The sequence below is a fragment of the Etheostoma spectabile genome, chromosome 4 (genome assembly GCF_008692095.1).
Source record: "Etheostoma spectabile isolate EspeVRDwgs_2016 chromosome 4, UIUC_Espe_1.0, whole genome shotgun sequence".
Classification (NCBI taxonomy): Eukaryota; Metazoa; Chordata; class Actinopteri; order Perciformes; family Percidae; genus Etheostoma; species Etheostoma spectabile.
In genome coordinates this window covers 18,730,501-18,749,794 of record NC_045736.1, presented here as the reverse complement: position 1 = coordinate 18,749,794, position 19,294 = coordinate 18,730,501, and the positions used below count along the sequence as shown (strand labels likewise).

Genomic DNA, 19,294 nt, shown 5'->3' with positions numbered 1-19,294 from the left:
ACACCTTGTATTTCTTTTAGGGTTTTGAAAGGGTGATATGTCCAAGGACTATTGATGTAATTAGAGCCGTTGCTTCTTATGTGAAAAGTGGTGAGGACTTAATGGGTCCAACCTGTTTGAAACCTCATACTTAGTAAAGTTAGCTGTTTGAACATACTCTGTTGAAATAGTGCGCTAGGGCATCTGTTGAGTTTCGGATTCCACAAGGGCTGTGTTATGAAAACAATCACTAATCAAGATCTTTGTTAGTTATCATGTGCACACACATGGAAATGACCCACAAAAAATACCGTTATTATTAAATTTTTTTTTAATAAATACTATTTCTATGATTTATTATTTAATCAGAAATCTAGTGGGTTTGGGTGGCATGTTGTAGCTGCACCACCAAAATCGAGCCCCGTGATTGGCTGGTGCTGTACAAGCTGCTGTGACATCATCAGTGATAGTCGGTGTCCTCCCAGAGAAGATACGAGCCCCTCGGCCGTCTGTCACCCAACAACCACAAGCAGACATGGTGAGTAAATATATTGTTCCAGACTAATCTGTCGAAATAGCTACTTTTAAAAGATTTGTGATGAATAAAGGGGTTGTTCTTCATTGGAAGATTTTGAAAACATTTAACGTTGGGCTATAACATTAGCTGCGTATCTGCCCTGGCCTGCTTTTAACGTTAAGCCTTTAGCCACAGTCCTTTACCTAACTGTAACGTTAGCGTTAATGGAGGATTAACTTAAATCATTTGAATATCACGCTAACCCCAGTCTTCTATTCCCCTCTGCCGTTTTAACCCTGTCTCCACCAGTCTGACTTCACAGAGGACCAGATCATCGGTGAGTTAACATCTGATAAGCAAAAAAGATTTCTCTATTCATTTTTTTAAAGGGTAGCCTAAATTAACATACCATCGTCGTAATATTAGAAATAGATTCATGAATTCGTCACTTTGACCCTGTAGCTCGACTGTTGTCTCTTCAAGCCTCTGGACCCCTTCAGGTATCTCTGACAGACATAATGGGACATAATAAACTAAACATGTTCTAACTGTGTGAGGTGCAGTGTTACTAACTTACAAAAAAAATAATCTAGTTAAGCATGTTGGTGTTTTTGCATGCTGATGCCGAATTATATACTTTAAAGATCTGACATGTCAGCATTCATAATATTCATTCTATTTTACAGTGAGGGAAAAAAGAATTCGATCCCCTGTTGATTTTGTACGTTTGCCCACTGACAAGTCTATAATTTTAACAGTAGATTTATTTGAACAATGAGAGACAGAATAACAACAAGAAAATCCAGAAATACCCATGTCAAAAATGTTATAAATTGATTTGCATTTGAGGGAAATAAGTATTTGACCCCCTCTCAATCGTAAAGATTTCTGGCTCCCGGTGTCTTTTATACAGGTAACAAACTGAGATTAGGAGCACACTCTTAAAGGGAGTGCTCCTAATCCCAGTTTGTTACCTGTATAAAAGACACCTGTCCACAGAAGCAATCAATCATAATCCAAACTCTCCACCATGGCCAAGACCAAAGAGCTCTCCAAGGATGTCAGGGACAAGATTGTAGACATACACAAGTCAGGAATGGGCTACAAGACCATTGCCAAGCATCTTGGTGAGAGGGTGACAACAGTTGGTGCAATAATTTGCAAATGGAAGAAACACAAAAGAACTGTCAATCTCCCTCGGCCTGGGGCTCCATGCAAGATCTCACCTCGTGGAGTTGCAATGATCATGAGAACAGTGAGGAATCAGCCCAGAACTACACGTTAGGATCTTGTCAATGATCTCAAGGCAGCTAAGGACCATAGTCACCAAGAAAACAATTGGTAACACACTACGCCGTGAAGGACTGAAATCCTGCAGCGCCCGCAAGGTCCCCTGCTCAAGTAAGCATATATACATGCCCGTCTGAAGTTTGCCAATGAACATCTGAATGATTCAGAGGACAACTGGGTGAAAGTGTTGTGGTCAGATACCAAAATGGAGCTCTTTGGAATCAACTCAACTCGCCATGTTTGGAGGAGGAGGAATGCTGACCCCAAGAACACCATCCCCACCGTCAAACATGAAGGTGGAAACATTCTGCTTTGGGGGTGTTTTTCTGCAAAGGGGACAGGATAACTTCACCACATCAAAGGGACGAAGGACGGGGCCGTGTACCGTCAAATCTTGGGTGAGATCCTCCTTCCCTCAGCCAGGGCATTGAAAATGGGTCGTGGATGGGTATTCCAGCATGACAATGACCCAAAACACACGACCAAGGCAACAAAGGTTGCAAAGAGGAGTGGGACAAAATCCCTCCCGAGATGTGTGCATACCTGGTGGCCAACATCTGTGATTGCCAACAAGGGTTTTGCCACCAAGTACTAAGTCATGTTTTGCAAAGGGGTCAAATACGTATTTCCCTCATTAAAATGCTAATCAATTTATAAGATTTTTGACATGCGTTTTTCTGGATTGTTTTGTTATTCTGTCTCTCACTCTTCAAATAAATCTACCATTAAAATTATAAACTGATCATTTCTTTGTCAGTGGGCAAAGGTACAAAATCATTAGGGGATCAAATACTTTTTTCCCTCACTGACAGGTTGGTGTTGTGTAGACAATGAGAGGTTTGGTAGATGTTTAAACAAACACAGTATATTCAGGTTTTTCCTCTAAAATGTGTTAACTTCCGCTAGCTAGTACCGAAGAGCCATAATGTGTTATGAGGTAAATGGATCCTCAAAGTACTGTGTTTTTGTTACGTTCATGTTCCCGGAACATTGCAATAATTTGTTATTATCATAACAGTGTCAGCTTATAGGAAACCTCCATACCACTCCTGCCACGCAACTCCGAAAATGCAAAAACTTAATTGCAGTGTCAAAACAGCTTTTGCATTGGTATCAGCTGTTCTTCTAAACAAACAACTTTATTCAATGAAACTTGTACAGTATTATCTGTGTCTGCCTTTGGTGTTATGAATATGTGTTTGCTTGTGTCGCCAACATTTGTGAGTTATGTTTATTCATTTACTTTACAGCTAGATCTAAGTTCTACCTCTCTGTTTCCATATTAGAGTTCAAGGAGGCCTTCCTTTTGTTTGACCGAACGGGTGAGGGGAAGATCACCTACAGCCAGTGTGGTGATGTTATGCGGGCCCTTGGACAGAACCCTGTCAATGCTGAGGTGCTCAAGGTCCTGGGAAACCCTAAGTTAGAAGGCAAGTCTCTGATTTACCAGCCACAATTAAAAATAGACCAATTCAACCTACAACATCATCGTTGCTTTGGCTAAAAGTTAGGTTGGTGTAGTGTGTACAATCCCTCATTGCAGCATCAGAGAATCAGTACGTGCTGAACTGCTGTTTTTGGCTTCTTTGGGATACAGATACAGTATGAGCATACAGAGCATTTCTTTTAATATCGATGACTCATAAAAGCCTTGCTCCAATTTCACGCCACAAATAAGTCCTCCTCTGTTCTTAAAGAACTCTGTAAGGTCCTCTAAGACAGGGGTCTAATGTTGACAGTAATTAGTATGTAGAAAGGTGTGTGCTATGTGCAAAGGTGGTACTATTTGTATGTTTTAAATCAATGAAAATGTGAGGTTTGTGCAAACCATGAAATAATGAATGAATGAACATTTAGCCTAAACGTCTGTTCCATTGTTTACCTGTGCTGAGAATAAAGAGAGGCTCTCTGGATTCTGTGCAAGCATACGGATATCCGTACAAATCTGCCAATTTCATAACAGCTCTAGAGGTGTTTAAAATAAAAAAATGTTGTTGTTGTTTGACCTGCAGAAATGAACTATAAGATGCTGGATTTTGAACAGTTCCTGCCCATGCTTCAGGCCATTGCTAAGAACAAGGACCAGGGCTCCTTTGAGGATATCGTAGAGGGCCTGCGTGTCTTTGACAAGGAGGGAAATGGCACAGTGATGGGAGCAGAGCTACGTCATGTTCTCACTACACTAGGTAAGTCAACAAAAAACAGCAAAACACAAAGATGATTTGTCATTATTAATCCTTATCTAGTTGACCTGGCCTATCTCTGTCTTCTTGTCATAAAAAAGTAAAATCCCTTCAGGCATTTATCTTTGTCAAGAACAATGTCAAGCAGTGTCCCGTCTCTTTTTCTTTATTGCGTCTTTGAATACCTAGTATTTCTTCTTTGTTTTCTTCCAGGCGAAAAAATGACAGAGGAGGAGGTGGAGACTCTTTTAGCGGGACATGAAGATGCCAATGGCTGCATTAACTATGAAGGTAAAACTGCACAGATGCACTAAGATGACTCTATCAGGTCCTATCCAGTGCAATGTGCCTCTTGAAATTATGCAACACAACTGTGGATGTATAAAACAAGTGTCATTGTGTCTTAGTTCTAGTCTCGCGTTGCCAGACATTCCTCCACAGTGCTGCGGAGGAGGGTCTGGCTAGTCCACACAGAATTCAGGGATGGGAGAAAAATGTGCTCTGGTTTATTGGCATTTCTTTTAACCAACTACAGTTGTCTTGGGTGGTGCTAAATGCCGTTTAGAGCCACATTGCTTCTGAAAAATAGCCTTGGGAAGGAACTTGTTTTGGTGGAACGAGTACGCTCAAAAGTTGTTTTAGTTGTGCAAGAGAAAACTCTGATTGGATATCTCTTAGTCATCCTCATAAATCGACCAGAGTTTAAAATTACAACACAAAGAAAGCAAAATTTAATGGACACCCGTAAACGGACATCTTAAAAGAGTGACATCCGTCGGGATTTCCAGAAGAACAAGAGCAATGCCAGAAGTGGAACCTTGGGGATATAGACTACATGCATGCTGACTCTGTGTTACTGCCTCACAGCCTTTGTCCACTACATCATGTCTGGCTGAGCAGAGGGTGTGAGCAAACCCCTGAAAGCTCTCTGCAGCCATCTCCTGACTCCGATGGAGTGACAGCTCACCGCTGCACAGTGGCCTTGCATTCATCTAGGTAGTGAATGACAAAGAGAGACATCGGGAGTGCAGCTTAATAGTTATAGTAACTTTATTTTAACCAGAAGATGTTTGGCTTGGTTCAACAACAGTTGTGTAGTGAGCTAAAGTAATTCACTAATGGAATCCTACTTAAAGTGACAGCCAAACAAATGTAGCCCCTGCAATTAAAAAAACTTAAAAAAATAAAATAAAATAAAAAAAACTTTATCATAGCTTATGCTGTGGCTTAAAAGAATTGGTGGTGTTTTCCGGACTTGTCGTCCTTTAACCTTTCCCTTCTGCAGTGGTCCTTTGCCCCCATTCCTGCATATTTCTTTTCTGCTCCCATGATCTATATTGGCAGTGGACACTGGGTGTACAAAAAGTGAAACTAAAATTCTGCAAAAAAAAAGTTGTTAAAAAGGCTGATTATGACTTCAATGTTCTCCTTCAGTTGCCCTGTTGTGCTGCTGCCAGATCTGTGACCATGCCACACCTTTATATTTATGTTTAAATGTAGTTGTTTTCTTTTAAGATCTCTGACGTCCTGTTCGTCCCTTCTTTTTCCCAGTTGCTTTTCATTCATTAATATTGTACATCATGCCACATCTGATAATCCTAAAACATTTCAGGTTTTAAGTCCTCTTTGCTGGCAATGAGAGAGCTTGTATCCCCGAAGACAGATGCTGTTTGAAGTTTGTTCCTGCTTTTGTCTGACTTTCTTCAGGTTTGATGCTGATGTTTCTCCTTCTCTCTCTTGACAGAACTCGTCCGGATGGTGATGAGCGGTTGATGATTTCAGAAACACTCTTGAATGTTTTTGTATTGTTTGTCTTGTCTTGTCCTCTATTCCCATCATCCTACCTCCAACAAGTCTTTTCTTTTTTTTACATCTCTATTTTATTTCAAAAGTGCCTTTTCTGGCTAATGTGAAGAAACCCTTTCATGTCATTTTCCAAACATTATTCAGGTACAATCAGCGGTAAGGTTCTCTGGATGATTTCACCTGATTTTACCCCTTTGTTAATCAACCCAACAGTCATGTTGTCAAAAGCTTTTTGATTATGTTTGGCTAGATATGATAATGTGACATGCTAAAATCTAACAGTATTGAATTAAAAGCCCTGGTTTCCAGGATTCAACCTGTGAGTCTTCTTGGATCAAATGTTTCTTTATAGGTTATATATATATAACACATTTATTTAATCTCATTACAAGATAGTATTAGAAAAAATATGAATATTTGAAAAATATCAGTGAAATCTTTCAAAATGGCATTAGAAAGTCTGGGAAATATTAATTAGACATGTAAGAAATAGAAAAATATCCGTACCAGTAAAATATCCTAAAATTATTGTTTGAAATGTAATTAAAAAAATATAGATTACATTTTCACTGGAATAATCATGAAGTATATGAACAAGGGATATGCGATGCAGTGTGCTTCATATCAAAGGGAAATTGCATCTATATGAGTAAATAAAACAGACCAGACTTTACACAACAAAAATTGAGAATGATTTATTATATAGAATAAAAAATAATAAAATTTGCATGGTTCTCATCAGCAGTTGGAAATTGTTCAGTTGCCATGGAGTAATGATGTTCAAACTTTGCATGACTCCTAGCACCTATAGGACCTTGATTTTAATTAAAAGCTCAAAAACAAGTAAGTGGACCTTCAGTCTGGATTATTTTGTGAACTGCTTTTTTTCCCAAGTCACGAATAAACTTTTAATAAACAGTTACATTTTGAATATTTAAACCTGCAATAACTACAGGAAGTGTATGTTGAACCTTGGTGAGAGTGAGTCTGTCCTATTGAAGCGTCCCAGTAAGTGGTGACAGTGAGCCTCATACTGTACACAATCCCAGGACACTGGAACGGAAGCAGCTAAATAGAATTCAGCCATCATTCATTTCAATATTTACACCAGTGTTTCTCCTACTGTGACATGTCAAATTGACTTCTGTGTTACCTGTAAAAAGAAAAAAAAAGAAAAGGTGTTAACAAATCTTGGTTTCTACTTCACCTACACTTGGTAGTGGACAGATTTAGTGTGATATACCTTTAAATCTCTGATCCTGACAAACATGTAAACATTTCTTAATTTGTACATTTTCCTATGCTTCGTTCTTTTTGTTTTTTCGTGGTTCTACATTACCAGTCTGTGAAGTTGCTTGCAAAAAAACACTCCATACAATGACATCCTCATCACATCTTTATTTTTTCCCAAACATTTTGTAATCAAAACTTGAACCTTTTGTTTTACCTTTTTTCTAATACAAACTGCCAGAGTAACCGTCAGCACAAATTTGATGATTTGTTGAGGAAAAATTGATTTCTACTGTATAATAATCAATGTAATTGCTGCTACCTTCAGCATAGTGAAAAACATACAGAAACTGAACATACACTTATTTCATATCACAAAATCCACACAATGTAGTAATAATAATACAGATAAAAGAAGTCCATACATGCTCACAGCTGTGGTGAGGTCTGCAATACTGGCTTGACGGACATTAACTGTAAAGTTTCACCTTCTGACTGGATTATATTTCATGACACTGACGTGACCTGTCGTGTGCAGAACAAAGCCAGTTTTTTTTTTTAATTCTTCAAACTTTGTGACACACGACAAATGGCACTGGAAATAAAACTGAACGGTAATGTGGTTTACAGATCCTAATGGCATGCGGTCACATACTCACATGCTCACAGTCACATCTCATGGCGGATCCAACAGACCAGCCTGATTCATACACAACAGTGGAGAAGGTAAATATAGGCTACAAAGGTAATATACAGTTACAATGTTGACATATCAAAGAAATGAGATGGAAAAACCGCCAGTAAAAAATATAAAACTTGATACGATAAAAAGTGAGGATATTGTTGCAGATATTAAGGACACAATTCTCCATTGTCAGCTGTTTAAGGTGCAAGCGCCCTTGTTTTTTTGACAGCATTCACATTTCTTCCATGTGTAACTTGAAATGCACCAGCAAAAACAAGCTGCTCAAAAAATCCTCTTCATTTCCCAAGCAACCACAATAAAACTCACTGAATAAATGCGAGATAAACATGATTATAAAAACATTTTGGTTTAGCAATAAACACAAAGTCAAATTATGAAAAAACACTTATCTGGTCACTGTTAGAATTATTATTCCCAGACTTTCAGTCTTTTGAGCAAAACTACATTCCTCACAAAACTACAACCTGGATGTTTTGAGTTAATCCAGATGTGAAAAACATGAAGGTTGTCGCTGACATGTTTTCTCTAAGTGCTGTTGAAAGGAAGGACATTATTAGAGAGGTCTTTTCAGGATGATGATCTAATGCTGTCAGTACTTTCAAATAGTATCATTACAGGCCAACACAAGGTGTGTTTGTAACAGAAAATCCAGTTTACAGTACATTGTCTCAAACTGCATCCGAACCATCTTAATTTCCAACTGGCTTTCTATTTGTTTTCATTCATTACAGACAATTCTCTGGAGAGACATTGAGGCCAGACCCTGTCGAGTGACCATTTGTCCATGCAATATTTTTTTTAAAAAAGAAGAAAAAAAAAGGAAAAATTAACATTCCCAATCGAGTTTCCAAACAACTTCAGCATGAAAAAGTATTTAAGACAACAAAAGGACGATATAAGTGCTAAAGTTCAATTTGATGGATGCTTCAAGTCTTTCAATGAGACCTTGGGAAACATGTTAAAAGTGCATTTTTGTCTTACATATATTTGAATTAGTACCTACAGTACAAGAGGGAAACTCTGGAGAGACAGTAAAGAACGGGACTTCACAAGCTGTGACAAATTGTTGCAGAAAAAATAAATGCAACAATTTCCAAAACACTGAAAACACATGATAAGTCTTTTCTCTTCTTCTCCTTGAGTGGCAGCATGTTGGTTAAGACCCTCTTAGTTCACTCTGTTGTTAAGCTTACAATTAGGAAGTGAAATGTTGCTGTCCAATTGACCGCACAGGGTGAACAGCTTCTGTTTGAAAGTACATTTTCTTCAAAGGCAGATTTAATGTAAAAGGGACTTCTTTTTCAACAGAGTCAAAGTAGAGCTGGTTTGATTTAGATGTAATATGTTTTTTTCTTTCTCACATCAATTGTCCTGTTGGAAAAAAAAGAGTTGAACATGTAAAGTGTTTTCTCTTCCTTCGGTTTAAGACTTCTTCATTTCAGATGATACCAACTGGGTTTAAAGTGGTCAGAGTCATTCGGATTTTCAGGAAATGTAGTTTTCTCTCACTGTGGAGGTGGGACTGGAGCTGAGGAGTGGAGTGTTTCCCCGGGAAGTTGGGTGCTGGGCTCTGTGAGAGGTGAAACAAGGGAAGAGCAGAAAATTGATTAAACTAGTGGATTTGTCAATTGTCATTTTCATAATCCCTTACTTGATTAAGTAAATAAAAATAAAAAATGCCAAACTCTCTCTCCTTCCAGCTTCACAAATGAAGAGATTTCCTTCATTTCTTTGTACCTTGAAGATGTTTGGGTATCGGACTATTTGTCGATACCCATAACAAGCATAACAAGCATAACAAGCATTTTTAAGATGTCACTTTGGGATTCTTCACTATTTTCTGACAAAGCTGCTACATTGTGCTTTAAACTTTAAACTTACCATGGAGTACAGGAGTAGTGCTGGAGCTGGAGTGGGCAACGGGGGTTGAGCCTTGGGGGCGGGGGGGCGAGGTGTGAGCACCCTGAGGTGGTTGGGACTCAGGGGCGGGGGCAGAGGCTGGAGGTGCAGGACTGGGGGCCGGCTGCAGCGCTGGTGTGCTGGGCGCTTGCTGACTTGCGGTTGGACCCTGGGGTGGCGGGGCTGGAGCAGCCTGGTTGGCATGAGGGCCCCCGCCCTGGCTGTGCTGCTGGTGCTGAATCTGCTGGAAGTGCTGCTGGCGGGCTCTCATCTCGGCGTATTTCAACTGCTCCATGTGGAAGGACTGACGGTCAGCCAGCAGCTGCTGACGTTGGTACTCCAACTACACACACAAAAAGTGAAAGGTTAAAGGTTTTGTACTGTAATTAGGTTGACTACTTTCTTGAGATACTACATATCAAAGAATCCCTCACTCACAGCCTCCCTCTCTCTGTCCATGATGGTTTCCAGTTCTTCAAAGTGTCGCAGTTTAATCTCCAGCTTCTTCATTTGGGTCTCTACCAGCAGAGCCACAAGAGATTTGATCTTCCTCTCTTCCACTGCAGCCAGGTGCTATGGAGAAAGTGAAGGAGAAACTTAGATTAGAGTAAAGTTAAAAAAAAGAAAGAAAAAGAAGGTGATGAAGGACACAACAAGTGAGACCTGGTGATAATTAACTGTACCTTGGCTTTGACAGCAGCAGCAGCAAGTGCAGACGCAGCAGCAGTGGCCAGGTTCCCCTCTCCCACATCCCGCTCCACCTTAGCCTTCCTCTCTCCTTCACTCTCTGCATCTCTTTGTCCTTCCTCTGTGCCCTCTTTTCCATCCTTCTCCTTCTCCCCATCACCTACGAGAAAACAAGGTTTGAGTTTATATTTTTTCCCCCTTTGACAGAACACTGTATTTTCTGTATCTGACTACATTTTCATACCCATCTCTGACTCTGTTTTGTCCGCCTCCCTCTCTCCTTCTTGTTCTCTTCCTCTTTCTTCTTCCTTCTTCCCATTCTCCGCCTGCTTCTCCTCTTCCTCCGTCGCTCCATCTTTGCTGTCCTGCAAGGGAAAGAAAACATGGCACAATGAGCTTCGCCACAGTTCATCAGCAGAACTCACAAATCAGAAACATTGTGTTATAACGAACTTATATCATACTTTGGCCTCCCTCTTCTCTTCAGTGGGTTGGCTGTCACTCTTACTTTCATCACTGCTTTCATCTAGAGAGACAGAGAGACATCAAACTTTCTTTTTCAGTTTAAAGTGTGAAAGGTTTTCTTTCTTGCAATTTTGCATGCTGTATGTGTATGTGTGTGTCCATCCTACCAGGTCTGTCTCCCTCCTCTAGTCCGGTGCCTGCGATGCCACTACCCTCCAGGCCATACAGCGGATCCTGTCGGCCACTGACCCTCGCTGCCTCCTCCACCCGCCGCACATGAGCCTCAACGAGCGCTGCAGGAACCTCCTCCTTCATACGGGAAAACTCCTCTAACAGAGAGAGACCAGATTAAGCTTATTGATGTAAAGCAAAAAACTAATGATGACTAATCAATAATGACCAGGAAGATTTAAATTCAAGGTAAAAACAAATCTTTCAATAAATCTAATTCAATATAAGGTCCTTCTCACCCAGAGCAGACTTGGCTGCAGCTGAGGCCACGCGTGGGTCGACAACAGAGGCGAGGAAGGCCACTGTGCTCATGACAGGGTTTCCTGCCTGGCTGAAAGGTACTGGCTGGTAGGCCAGTGGTCCAAGGGACGAGGAGTTGTCCTCCAAGTAAGGGTCTTCAATGGGCAGCCTCAGGAAGTGCAGGATGCACTCATCCTGCGTACGGCTGCCCACATGTTCTGAAACCTTGTTCCAGTCATCCTTGTACATCTCCAACCCCTGAGGGAAGTGAGGACTACATTTAGCGCCGCATTTCTAATGTCTTGTTTTCACAATAACTGTCTTGTTTTCACAATAACGTAAATCGTAATCATCTCACAACTGATTTTAAGGGTCATTTGTACCTCAAGTAGTAGTAGTGTTTCTTGTTCTGTCCACTCCCTCATAGAGCTCGCTGTACTCTTACTCTGTGCACAAATATCACCACCACTCTGTTAATATGAGAGATCATTGTAAATCACAGCAAAATAATCATAATGGCATGCATCTTCTCAGACTTGTACCTTTGCAGAGCCAGTCTTCTTGCTGTACATGTCAGTCCGCAGGCCAAAGTTTTGCAGATCTGCTGGTTTCTCCTTCACTTTATCTGGGAAGGACATTATCTGCTGGGCAGCAGGGGTCTACAGGTGCACAGCGACACAAGGACACATGTAAAATAACACAAAATATGTATGCATGTCTATTTGTGTGTGTGTGTGTCTGTGTGTGTGTGTGTGTGTGTGTGTGTGTGAGACCTGGGACGTTTTGGGCTGCAGGGGTACCAGACTGGATGGAGTGTCTGCAAGGACATGAAAGTGAGAAGTGGGTGGAGGACCCATGGGTGTGGGTCGGCTCTCGGAGTCCACCTGGTAGTTAATCAGGCCCCACTGCTCCAGGAAGGCGTGGACTCTGCAGCAGAAGAAGCACAGAGTCTACACTGACAGCAGTCTGACTAAAACATGTGAATGTGTAGATACAGATGGTTAAAACTGAGTCAAAATATTCAGCCCCCACCTACCTCATGATTGCACACACGTCTCCTGCCAGGTTCCTGCGGCAGGCAGTGGAGGTCAGGTACTCCTGAGGGTTCAGTCGGTAGGTGTCAATCATGAAATTCCTGTACGCCAGGTAACTGAAAAAAAGAGATGTATAGAAAACTGAAATATTTCAATTTACTGTTGAGACTGCTTTTTAAATGTCAGTGTAATAAAAATATCAAATGATGCATTGTGTAGGGATCAAATACTTACATCTCTGGGGTTTTGGATTTGTTCTTCCCATTGAAAAACTCTGGCAGGGCTCTGCGCTCAATGGCATGAACACTGAGAGAAAACAGTTTTGTCATTATTAAGGATGAATATGTACAAATGACTCACTTTGAGACCAGCTGACTCAATGGGTCTCCGTTTTCACATCTGAATATTATAGATACATCACTGACATGAAGATTCCTTGTGACATTTTTCACACAAAAAAAAATCTTACCTGTTATAGTCGAACCAGGCAGCGTAGCTCGGTATAATAATGTGATGAGTTTGCTCAGTCACATTGTCCTCGTGAAGGTCAGAGCCTTTCACTGGTTCACCCTTTACGCTTGGAGAGCCTTCCTCCTCCTCCTGTTTAAACACAAGCACACATGCTCATGATAAAATATGGGTTTTACTGTCCTCACTATCCCCACATTTTCTTGCCCTTTTACAAACTGCCTCACCTTGCCTGCTGTTTCCATGGACTCATCCTCTTGCTCGTCTGTGCAAATAACAAAAAGAATGGTAAGTGAATATCCATGAAAAGTTAACAAATCAATGTCTTGTAACCTGATATCATAAACAAATTACAGTTGCTTTTTGCACTCTTAGTTTTACATGCATTAGCACGCTGCACCGAAAGTGCAGTGCGCTAATGCATATAAATGTAATGCATGTAAATATAATGCATGTGATGCATTTTTCATCAGTCAGCCATGGTGACAAAAACTTTCTGCTCACCCATATCTGTTCCTCCCTTGACTGGAGTTGAATCAGAGTCCTTCTTGGTGCTATCTGCAAAGAGAAAGTATGAATGTCAGCCAGTAACAGACAACAACTTCTACGGTGGTTCATTTTAATAGTCATATACGGTTATTTTTATGTATATTTTGAATATATGTACTTGTCTTAGGTGGGTTTCCCTCTTCAGATGCGGGAACAGGTGATGCTTCATCCAAGTCTTTACTTAGATCCTCCTGTTCCTCCTCCCTTTGGCCCCGTTTAGACTTGGTGTACGGCGTCGTTGGCCTGACCACACACACACACGCATGCGCACAGACACACACAAACACCCACACAACATTATTTTACAATACTTTCCATCATTATTTTTTTTACAGCTAATGAGTGTGACATCATTGCATCAACACACGTGTGGTCACCAACCCTTTTTTTGTGTTCTTCTTCTTGCTCTCCTGAGGTGGAGGGGTAGGGGACGGCGACGGCGACCTCTTCCGCTTCTTGGCGCTGCCGGGCTTCTTGTCCCTCCGCTCGTCAGGCGTGGTCACCTCATCTGTCAGGGTTTTGGCTGAGATCCTCTTCCTCTTAGGGCAGCCCTCGCCCACTTCATAGTCCTCCTCATTCATCCACTCATTATACTGGTCCAGGTCTAAAATCCACTTGGCATGGACCTGTGAAGAGACCATACAGTGTATGACCAACATTTTCAGTGAGCATGTCAGCTGCCTTAGTAAAATGTCACCAATTTATTATTAATTTTAACCAGGCATTGTTGCATTCTGACACAATTTTTCTCTACAGTATGTAAGCCCACTAAAAAAGCAGTCACTGAATGAAGACAATTGCAGTAACATTTTAAATAAGTCACTTTAAAGTTGTAGTGTGAGGGAGACATTTCACCTGTGAGTAAACAGAGACAGGATGATACAAGATGATACCATCTTGAGACCAAACTAACCCAGTGTCCGGATTTTTGTGTGAACGCATCTTAAAACTGCTCTAACTGTCGTGTCCTAGTGAGCGCTAAATGCCTTAATTGATGCTCTCAATACACAATAACAATTCAAAAATGCTTTGAATTTATGGTTTAGCCAAGAGATAGAGTAAGCTCTGTTGCTCCAAGAGCCAGTTTGCACTTCATACTTGGATGTTTTGCACAGATAGAAAAATATGAGATTACTGTTGCCAAAATAGGGAGCTATCAGCTCTGTGTGCGTACAGTCCCCTCATAGGTTTGTATAATAAAGGCTGAGGCACATAAAATTACTTTCCATCATTACAGACTCAAGTCTTTCATTTTAATCCTAGCTAACGTAAAGACGTTTTCCAAATACTGTGCACAAAAAATGATGCACAGGCATTCTATACTTTTAACGATGCATCCATAAAAAAAATTATATTTGATTTAAATATGTCACTCCTTTCAAATGTTATTCAGGCTCAACAAAGGGCAGGAACAAGCAGATATGATGATGTACTGTAGTTGAACAGTGTGAAATTTGTTAAATAAACTTGGGGATTTGTATGCTGCTATTTAAAAATTAATTTGATAAATATTTTAAATTTAAGAGAGAATAAAGGACACCTTTTAATAATTTGGAATGGATGACAAAAAAAAGAAAGACAAGAAATAACAACAAAAGTTTCCAGACTTTACCAACAAAGAATGACAAAAAATGAAATACCTTCCTGGGTTTTTCTGGGCTGGGAGGATCCTCCACAGCAGCCTCAATCTCACTGGCTGGGATCCAGGTATCATAACTGAATGGTGAGAGAAGCCAGGTCAAAGGTCAAGGCAGGGGAAAGATTACAGGTTTTGGCTTGTAAAAACATCTCAGGCAGACCAAGGTGTAACTTAAGCTTGTAGAGTTAAGAGCAGTGGGAAGATCAAGAAAACAAAATTAGCAGATCCAGTCTACAGTGTGCAAGAATTGTGTTGTACGTCCACAAAAGGATGAGGCAACAGTTTTCAGTAAAATATTGAATGGTGTTCATATCTCCGTAAACTCAGTACCAACCCGTCAGGAAAATATCCCCAGTGGAGCAGGACTTGCTTATCTCTCTTCATCACAGGACGCACCCACTCCTCTGGTCCAAAAAGAGAAAAGGATATTAGCACAAAGAGAGTCAGCAGAGCAGGATTCACAATAAAAAAGAAGCTGTGCTTAAATACAACATGTGGATCCTCACCTTCCTCCAGGCTGGTGGGAATAGGAACAACAACATGGGAGCTGGAGGCCTTGTCCTCAGTTACTGAACCCTGCGACAGATAAAATGACAAGGAAATATGAGTTATGTTTATAAAATAAACATACTTTTTAAATCTGACTCAGTTGTTAGCAACCTTTAAGACAAGTTTAAAGACCTTTAACAAAACAAAACAAAAACCACACCTGATGTCTTTTGATGATGTCTTTCAGTTTCCCAAGCAGTTTTGGCTCTATGTCAGAGCTCAGGTAGATGACTGGTCTACTCAGGCAGTTGTTCTGTAACAAAAAAATGCAGCTGATGAATGAAACTCCTAAATTCAAATAGGCAAGAACACATTTATAAATCTATATATTGCATGTCATACAATCTTCATTAAAACATTAACTACTGTATGTCTGAGTTGTTTAACTCTTCATATTAGCAGAGCTACATTATATGATTACTGGTCAAGTCCCATTACTGGGGGTCCTTCATTTTTTATATCTGTGAAGCGCAAGCAGCGTGATTCTTAGACCCTTCACAAATATGATGTAATCGTAAGAAACATGTAACCTCTCAAACTGAGTATTTTCTTTGCAATCATTTAGCTCTGGTGCCTGCAGGAAAACAAACAATGAAAATGTGTCAACGGATTTCTGCTGGAGCTCACAGTTGATCTCTTAAAAACAATTTAAATTATAGCAAATTGGGGTAATGTTGTGTTGTGTGGAAAGTGTGGAAAGTGAAAGAAGCTGATTTTATTAAATGATAAAAAAATAAACACTGCTATTACACCTTAAACATTTTAAAACTAAAAACATATACAATTATATTTTGGCAGTCCACGTAATGTGTGTTACAAACCTAAAGGACAACTCTGAGGCAAACTCACCTGCACTAAAGACTTCTCAATCGTCATGAACATCTCGACATTTCGGTCCATCCTCGACGGATTCTGGAAGTCAAACCTGCGCCTACCAGGAAATTAGACTGGAGTTACACATGAAACGGTAACATAGCCAAAATACAACTCTAACTCAACTCTAACTAAAAGAGTACTCAGAGCACAGATAACACAATTCATTTTTCAGTTGGTTCATTTAACTAACATTTACACTAGCTGGAAGGAAAGTCTTACCATCCTTGGTCACTCTTGAACTTATAGGCAGCAGCCAGGATGTGACAGAGAGCCCCTCCTGACTTGAAGTCCAGAAAACATTTCATCTGCAGACACCAAACAAAACCATTTCAAAATGTCTCCGTAGGGGAAAAGTCATCTGTATGTCTGTGTGAATTAAAACATACCGGCAGCTTGGTGAGCGGAGGGTTGCTGACATGCCGACCGAACACCTCCTCCTGGAACTGGAGCAGCTGGACCACCAGGCTAGACAGAGACTTGTTGGTAGGGGGCTCGGCCTGGATGTACTGCGAGGACATCAACACAGAGAGTCAGTCAGGCAGAGCTGAGCCACAGAGAGGACACATAAAAGTTAACTACAGTGTGCTGATAAGTGCTATGTGTGATCAGTTAAGTCAAAAAGTGGAAGGAGCATTGCTGTCTTCCTTATTATTCAGGGTAAATTAACCGTTGTAATTTGTAATATCTGATATGGTGATTGCATGGTAAACATCGGCATTTTTATTATTGAAGCATTTTAAAGAAATAATGCACTTAATTGGTTAAATCAATGTGTCTAAACACCAGCACACCACTCAGTGTTATTCCAGACGGATCATGGCTTCAGTCACCGCCGCGCGCCACAGAGCCAACATCTGGATCCGAGCTGCATTGCCGTTAGCTGATTAGCTAACAAGCTAGCTAGCTGACTGGCCGGCTAAATCAACCCTTTTGCAAAATATCATCCTCGGAGGACTGATTGAGGGCTGCTTTTGCATCGGTTTAGCTACAATAACGTGAAAGGATGCCGTCATTCGAGGCTGCATCTGTTGCAGCTGTTGGCTCAGCATCCTTTTGTATCACCGGCTCGAGTGAATCAAACAGCTGGACGTTCAGCAGCACCCTCCCTCCTCTCTTTGTCACTGCCTCTGCCCAACAGATAAGTCGCCACATTTCAGGATAAAAAAATACAAGCTGCGTGTGTATGGATACAAAACATGTGGTCAGTACCTTTTTGTAATTCTTTCCCAGCCAGACGCGGACATTATCAAACTGAGAAACGGTATCAGACGCTTCGAAATATTTTACATTCGGGCCGCCGTCTTTCTTCCGCACCGCCATCTTTGACTGCAGACAACTAGTCGACGTCGTCTGCCGCCCAGCGGCCAAAGTCCGGTACTACAACTGCTGGCAAGTGTAATAACACTTAATGTACAACAGGTGGCGCACTTATGTAGGGAATGAGTTTTAGAATACTTCATCATGTGAGAGATTTGAAAAGTAGAGGCATACACCAGTGGTGGAAGCAGTATTCAGATTACTTAGTTAAAAGCAAACCCAACAAAACCTTATTTTAAAAATACTTAGTTACAAGTTAAAGTCATGCTTTCAAAACGTTCAAGTAGAAATGTTAACAGAATGTACTGCCATAATGAAGAGTAAAAGTAGGGCTATCATCATGCAGAATGTCTCCTGCCAGTGTCATATTATACAATTATTGGATTATCATTATTGGTGTATTAACATGTAAGCACTACTTAAATGTTGTTCAAATTAGACCTAATTGTAACTTCTTTAGGATCTCCTGGGTGGAATAATAGTAATATTATTATATTTGATTATAGTGATTATGTGTTTCATATGCAAAATAAAAAAATAAATAATAATGTTACTATAACCGTCAGATATATGTAGTGGAATAAAAAGTTGCCTAAAAAATGGAAATATTCAAGTAAAGTGAAAATGGAAAAAACAGACTGTTTTTCTTGATGAGTTTAAAGTAACTTTATCCAATTTAAAGTGACTAAGCAATGTCACGCGTGTTTTTGTTGTCGAATACAGCACACATCTCCTCACTATCCACGAGCTGCCTGTCCCCAGAACACACTGTTAAAAAAAAAAAAAAAAAGTGGCCTCTATAGACAGCCCAGGGTCTACAAATGGCAACAAAGACAAACTGTACCCACCTGCAACACGAAGCATACACAAACAGTGTTCCAGCTTTCCAGCAAATAACAAAAAAGAAGGATTTGAGGGTTGGGGTGGGGGTGGGGGCTTAGTGCACGGAAGCACAGAAGGGAGGGAGAGGGGACGGGATAAGGAGTGAGGGGAAGGCAAGCTAGTCTCGTTTGAAAATGCTTCGAACATCAACAAGAAGTAACGTCACCCAACAGTGCTTAGAGCACCTTTAAACTCATAAAAAAGAAATGCAAAAGCCTAAAGTAGATACATACAATTTAACTTCTTTTCAGATATTGCTGCATCTGTACGCACTTGAAAAATGTAAACATTTCTGAATCAATGGATAGTTTGACACACCACAAAGCACCACTTGTGCATACTGTGTGAGGCAAGCATGACGAGTATTACAAGTAATTCGCAGCCATTTCAGTGCACTTCAGTCTGTCACTTTGTGCTTCCTTGGTGAGTGATGTAGTGGTTGTTAGTCACTGCTTTGAATAGATTACAAAATGTAAATGACCAAAATAAAACTCTTACTTGTAAGTCTCGAAAAAAGTAATAGAAAAGGTAACTTGATTTTTAAATTGGCAATAAAGGATCTCCCTAGGAGGGTCTGAGTAACTATGCTAATAAGAAAAAGAAGGCAGGCAATGAAATAAGACCCATACCATTGAAAAGCAATTTTAACAGAGGTTCTGATTCAGTGGTAGTGAGTGCATATATTGTATTTACTAAAAATGGGTTTTTTATAATATTTGATAAATATTCATGTGAATTAGGTGTGTA

The 19,294-nt window shown here is 40.4% G+C and overlaps 2 protein-coding genes across 4 annotated transcripts; one reads left to right on the top strand and one right to left on the bottom strand.

Annotated features, from left to right (window-relative positions):
- The first annotated feature begins 390 nt into the window (after positions 1-390).
- On the top strand, positions 391-6,098 carry myl6 (myosin, light chain 6, alkali, smooth muscle and non-muscle). Its single transcript, XM_032514467.1, has 6 exons — positions 391-517; positions 806-833; positions 3,073-3,216; positions 3,799-3,972; positions 4,183-4,260; positions 5,714-6,098. Exons 1-6 carry the CDS (start codon positions 515-517, stop codon positions 5,740-5,742), a joined length of 456 nt encoding a protein of 151 aa, XP_032370358.1. The 5' UTR covers positions 391-514; the 3' UTR covers positions 5,743-6,098.
- A 1,060-nt stretch (positions 6,099-7,158) lies between these two features.
- smarcc2 (SWI/SNF related BAF chromatin remodeling complex subunit C2) lies at positions 7,159-17,684 on the bottom strand. 3 transcript variants are annotated; one of them, XM_032514368.1, is made up of 26 exons: positions 17,558-17,684; positions 16,735-16,854; positions 16,568-16,653; positions 16,322-16,403; positions 15,633-15,725; positions 15,430-15,499; positions 15,258-15,327; positions 14,925-15,000; positions 13,666-13,910; positions 13,403-13,527; positions 13,240-13,293; positions 12,963-13,000; positions 12,737-12,867; positions 12,502-12,573; positions 12,270-12,383; positions 12,007-12,160; positions 11,776-11,892; positions 11,617-11,703; positions 11,233-11,491; positions 10,930-11,091; positions 10,762-10,823; positions 10,542-10,662; positions 10,294-10,457; positions 10,049-10,183; positions 9,593-9,953; positions 7,159-9,281 (listed from the first exon to the last, which is right to left on the bottom strand). In XM_032514368.1, the coding sequence occupies exons 1-26, from the start codon at positions 17,666-17,668 to the stop codon at positions 9,217-9,219; spliced, it is 3,174 nt and encodes a 1,057-aa protein (XP_032370259.1). In that variant the 5' UTR covers positions 17,669-17,684; the 3' UTR covers positions 7,159-9,216. The 3 variants fall into 3 exon arrangements, with proteins under 3 accessions (XP_032370259.1, XP_032370261.1, XP_032370260.1); XM_032514370.1 differs by having other exon boundaries at positions 11,617-11,679; XM_032514369.1 differs by having other exon boundaries at positions 16,322-16,397.
- Positions 17,685-19,294: the final 1,610 nt, after the last annotated feature.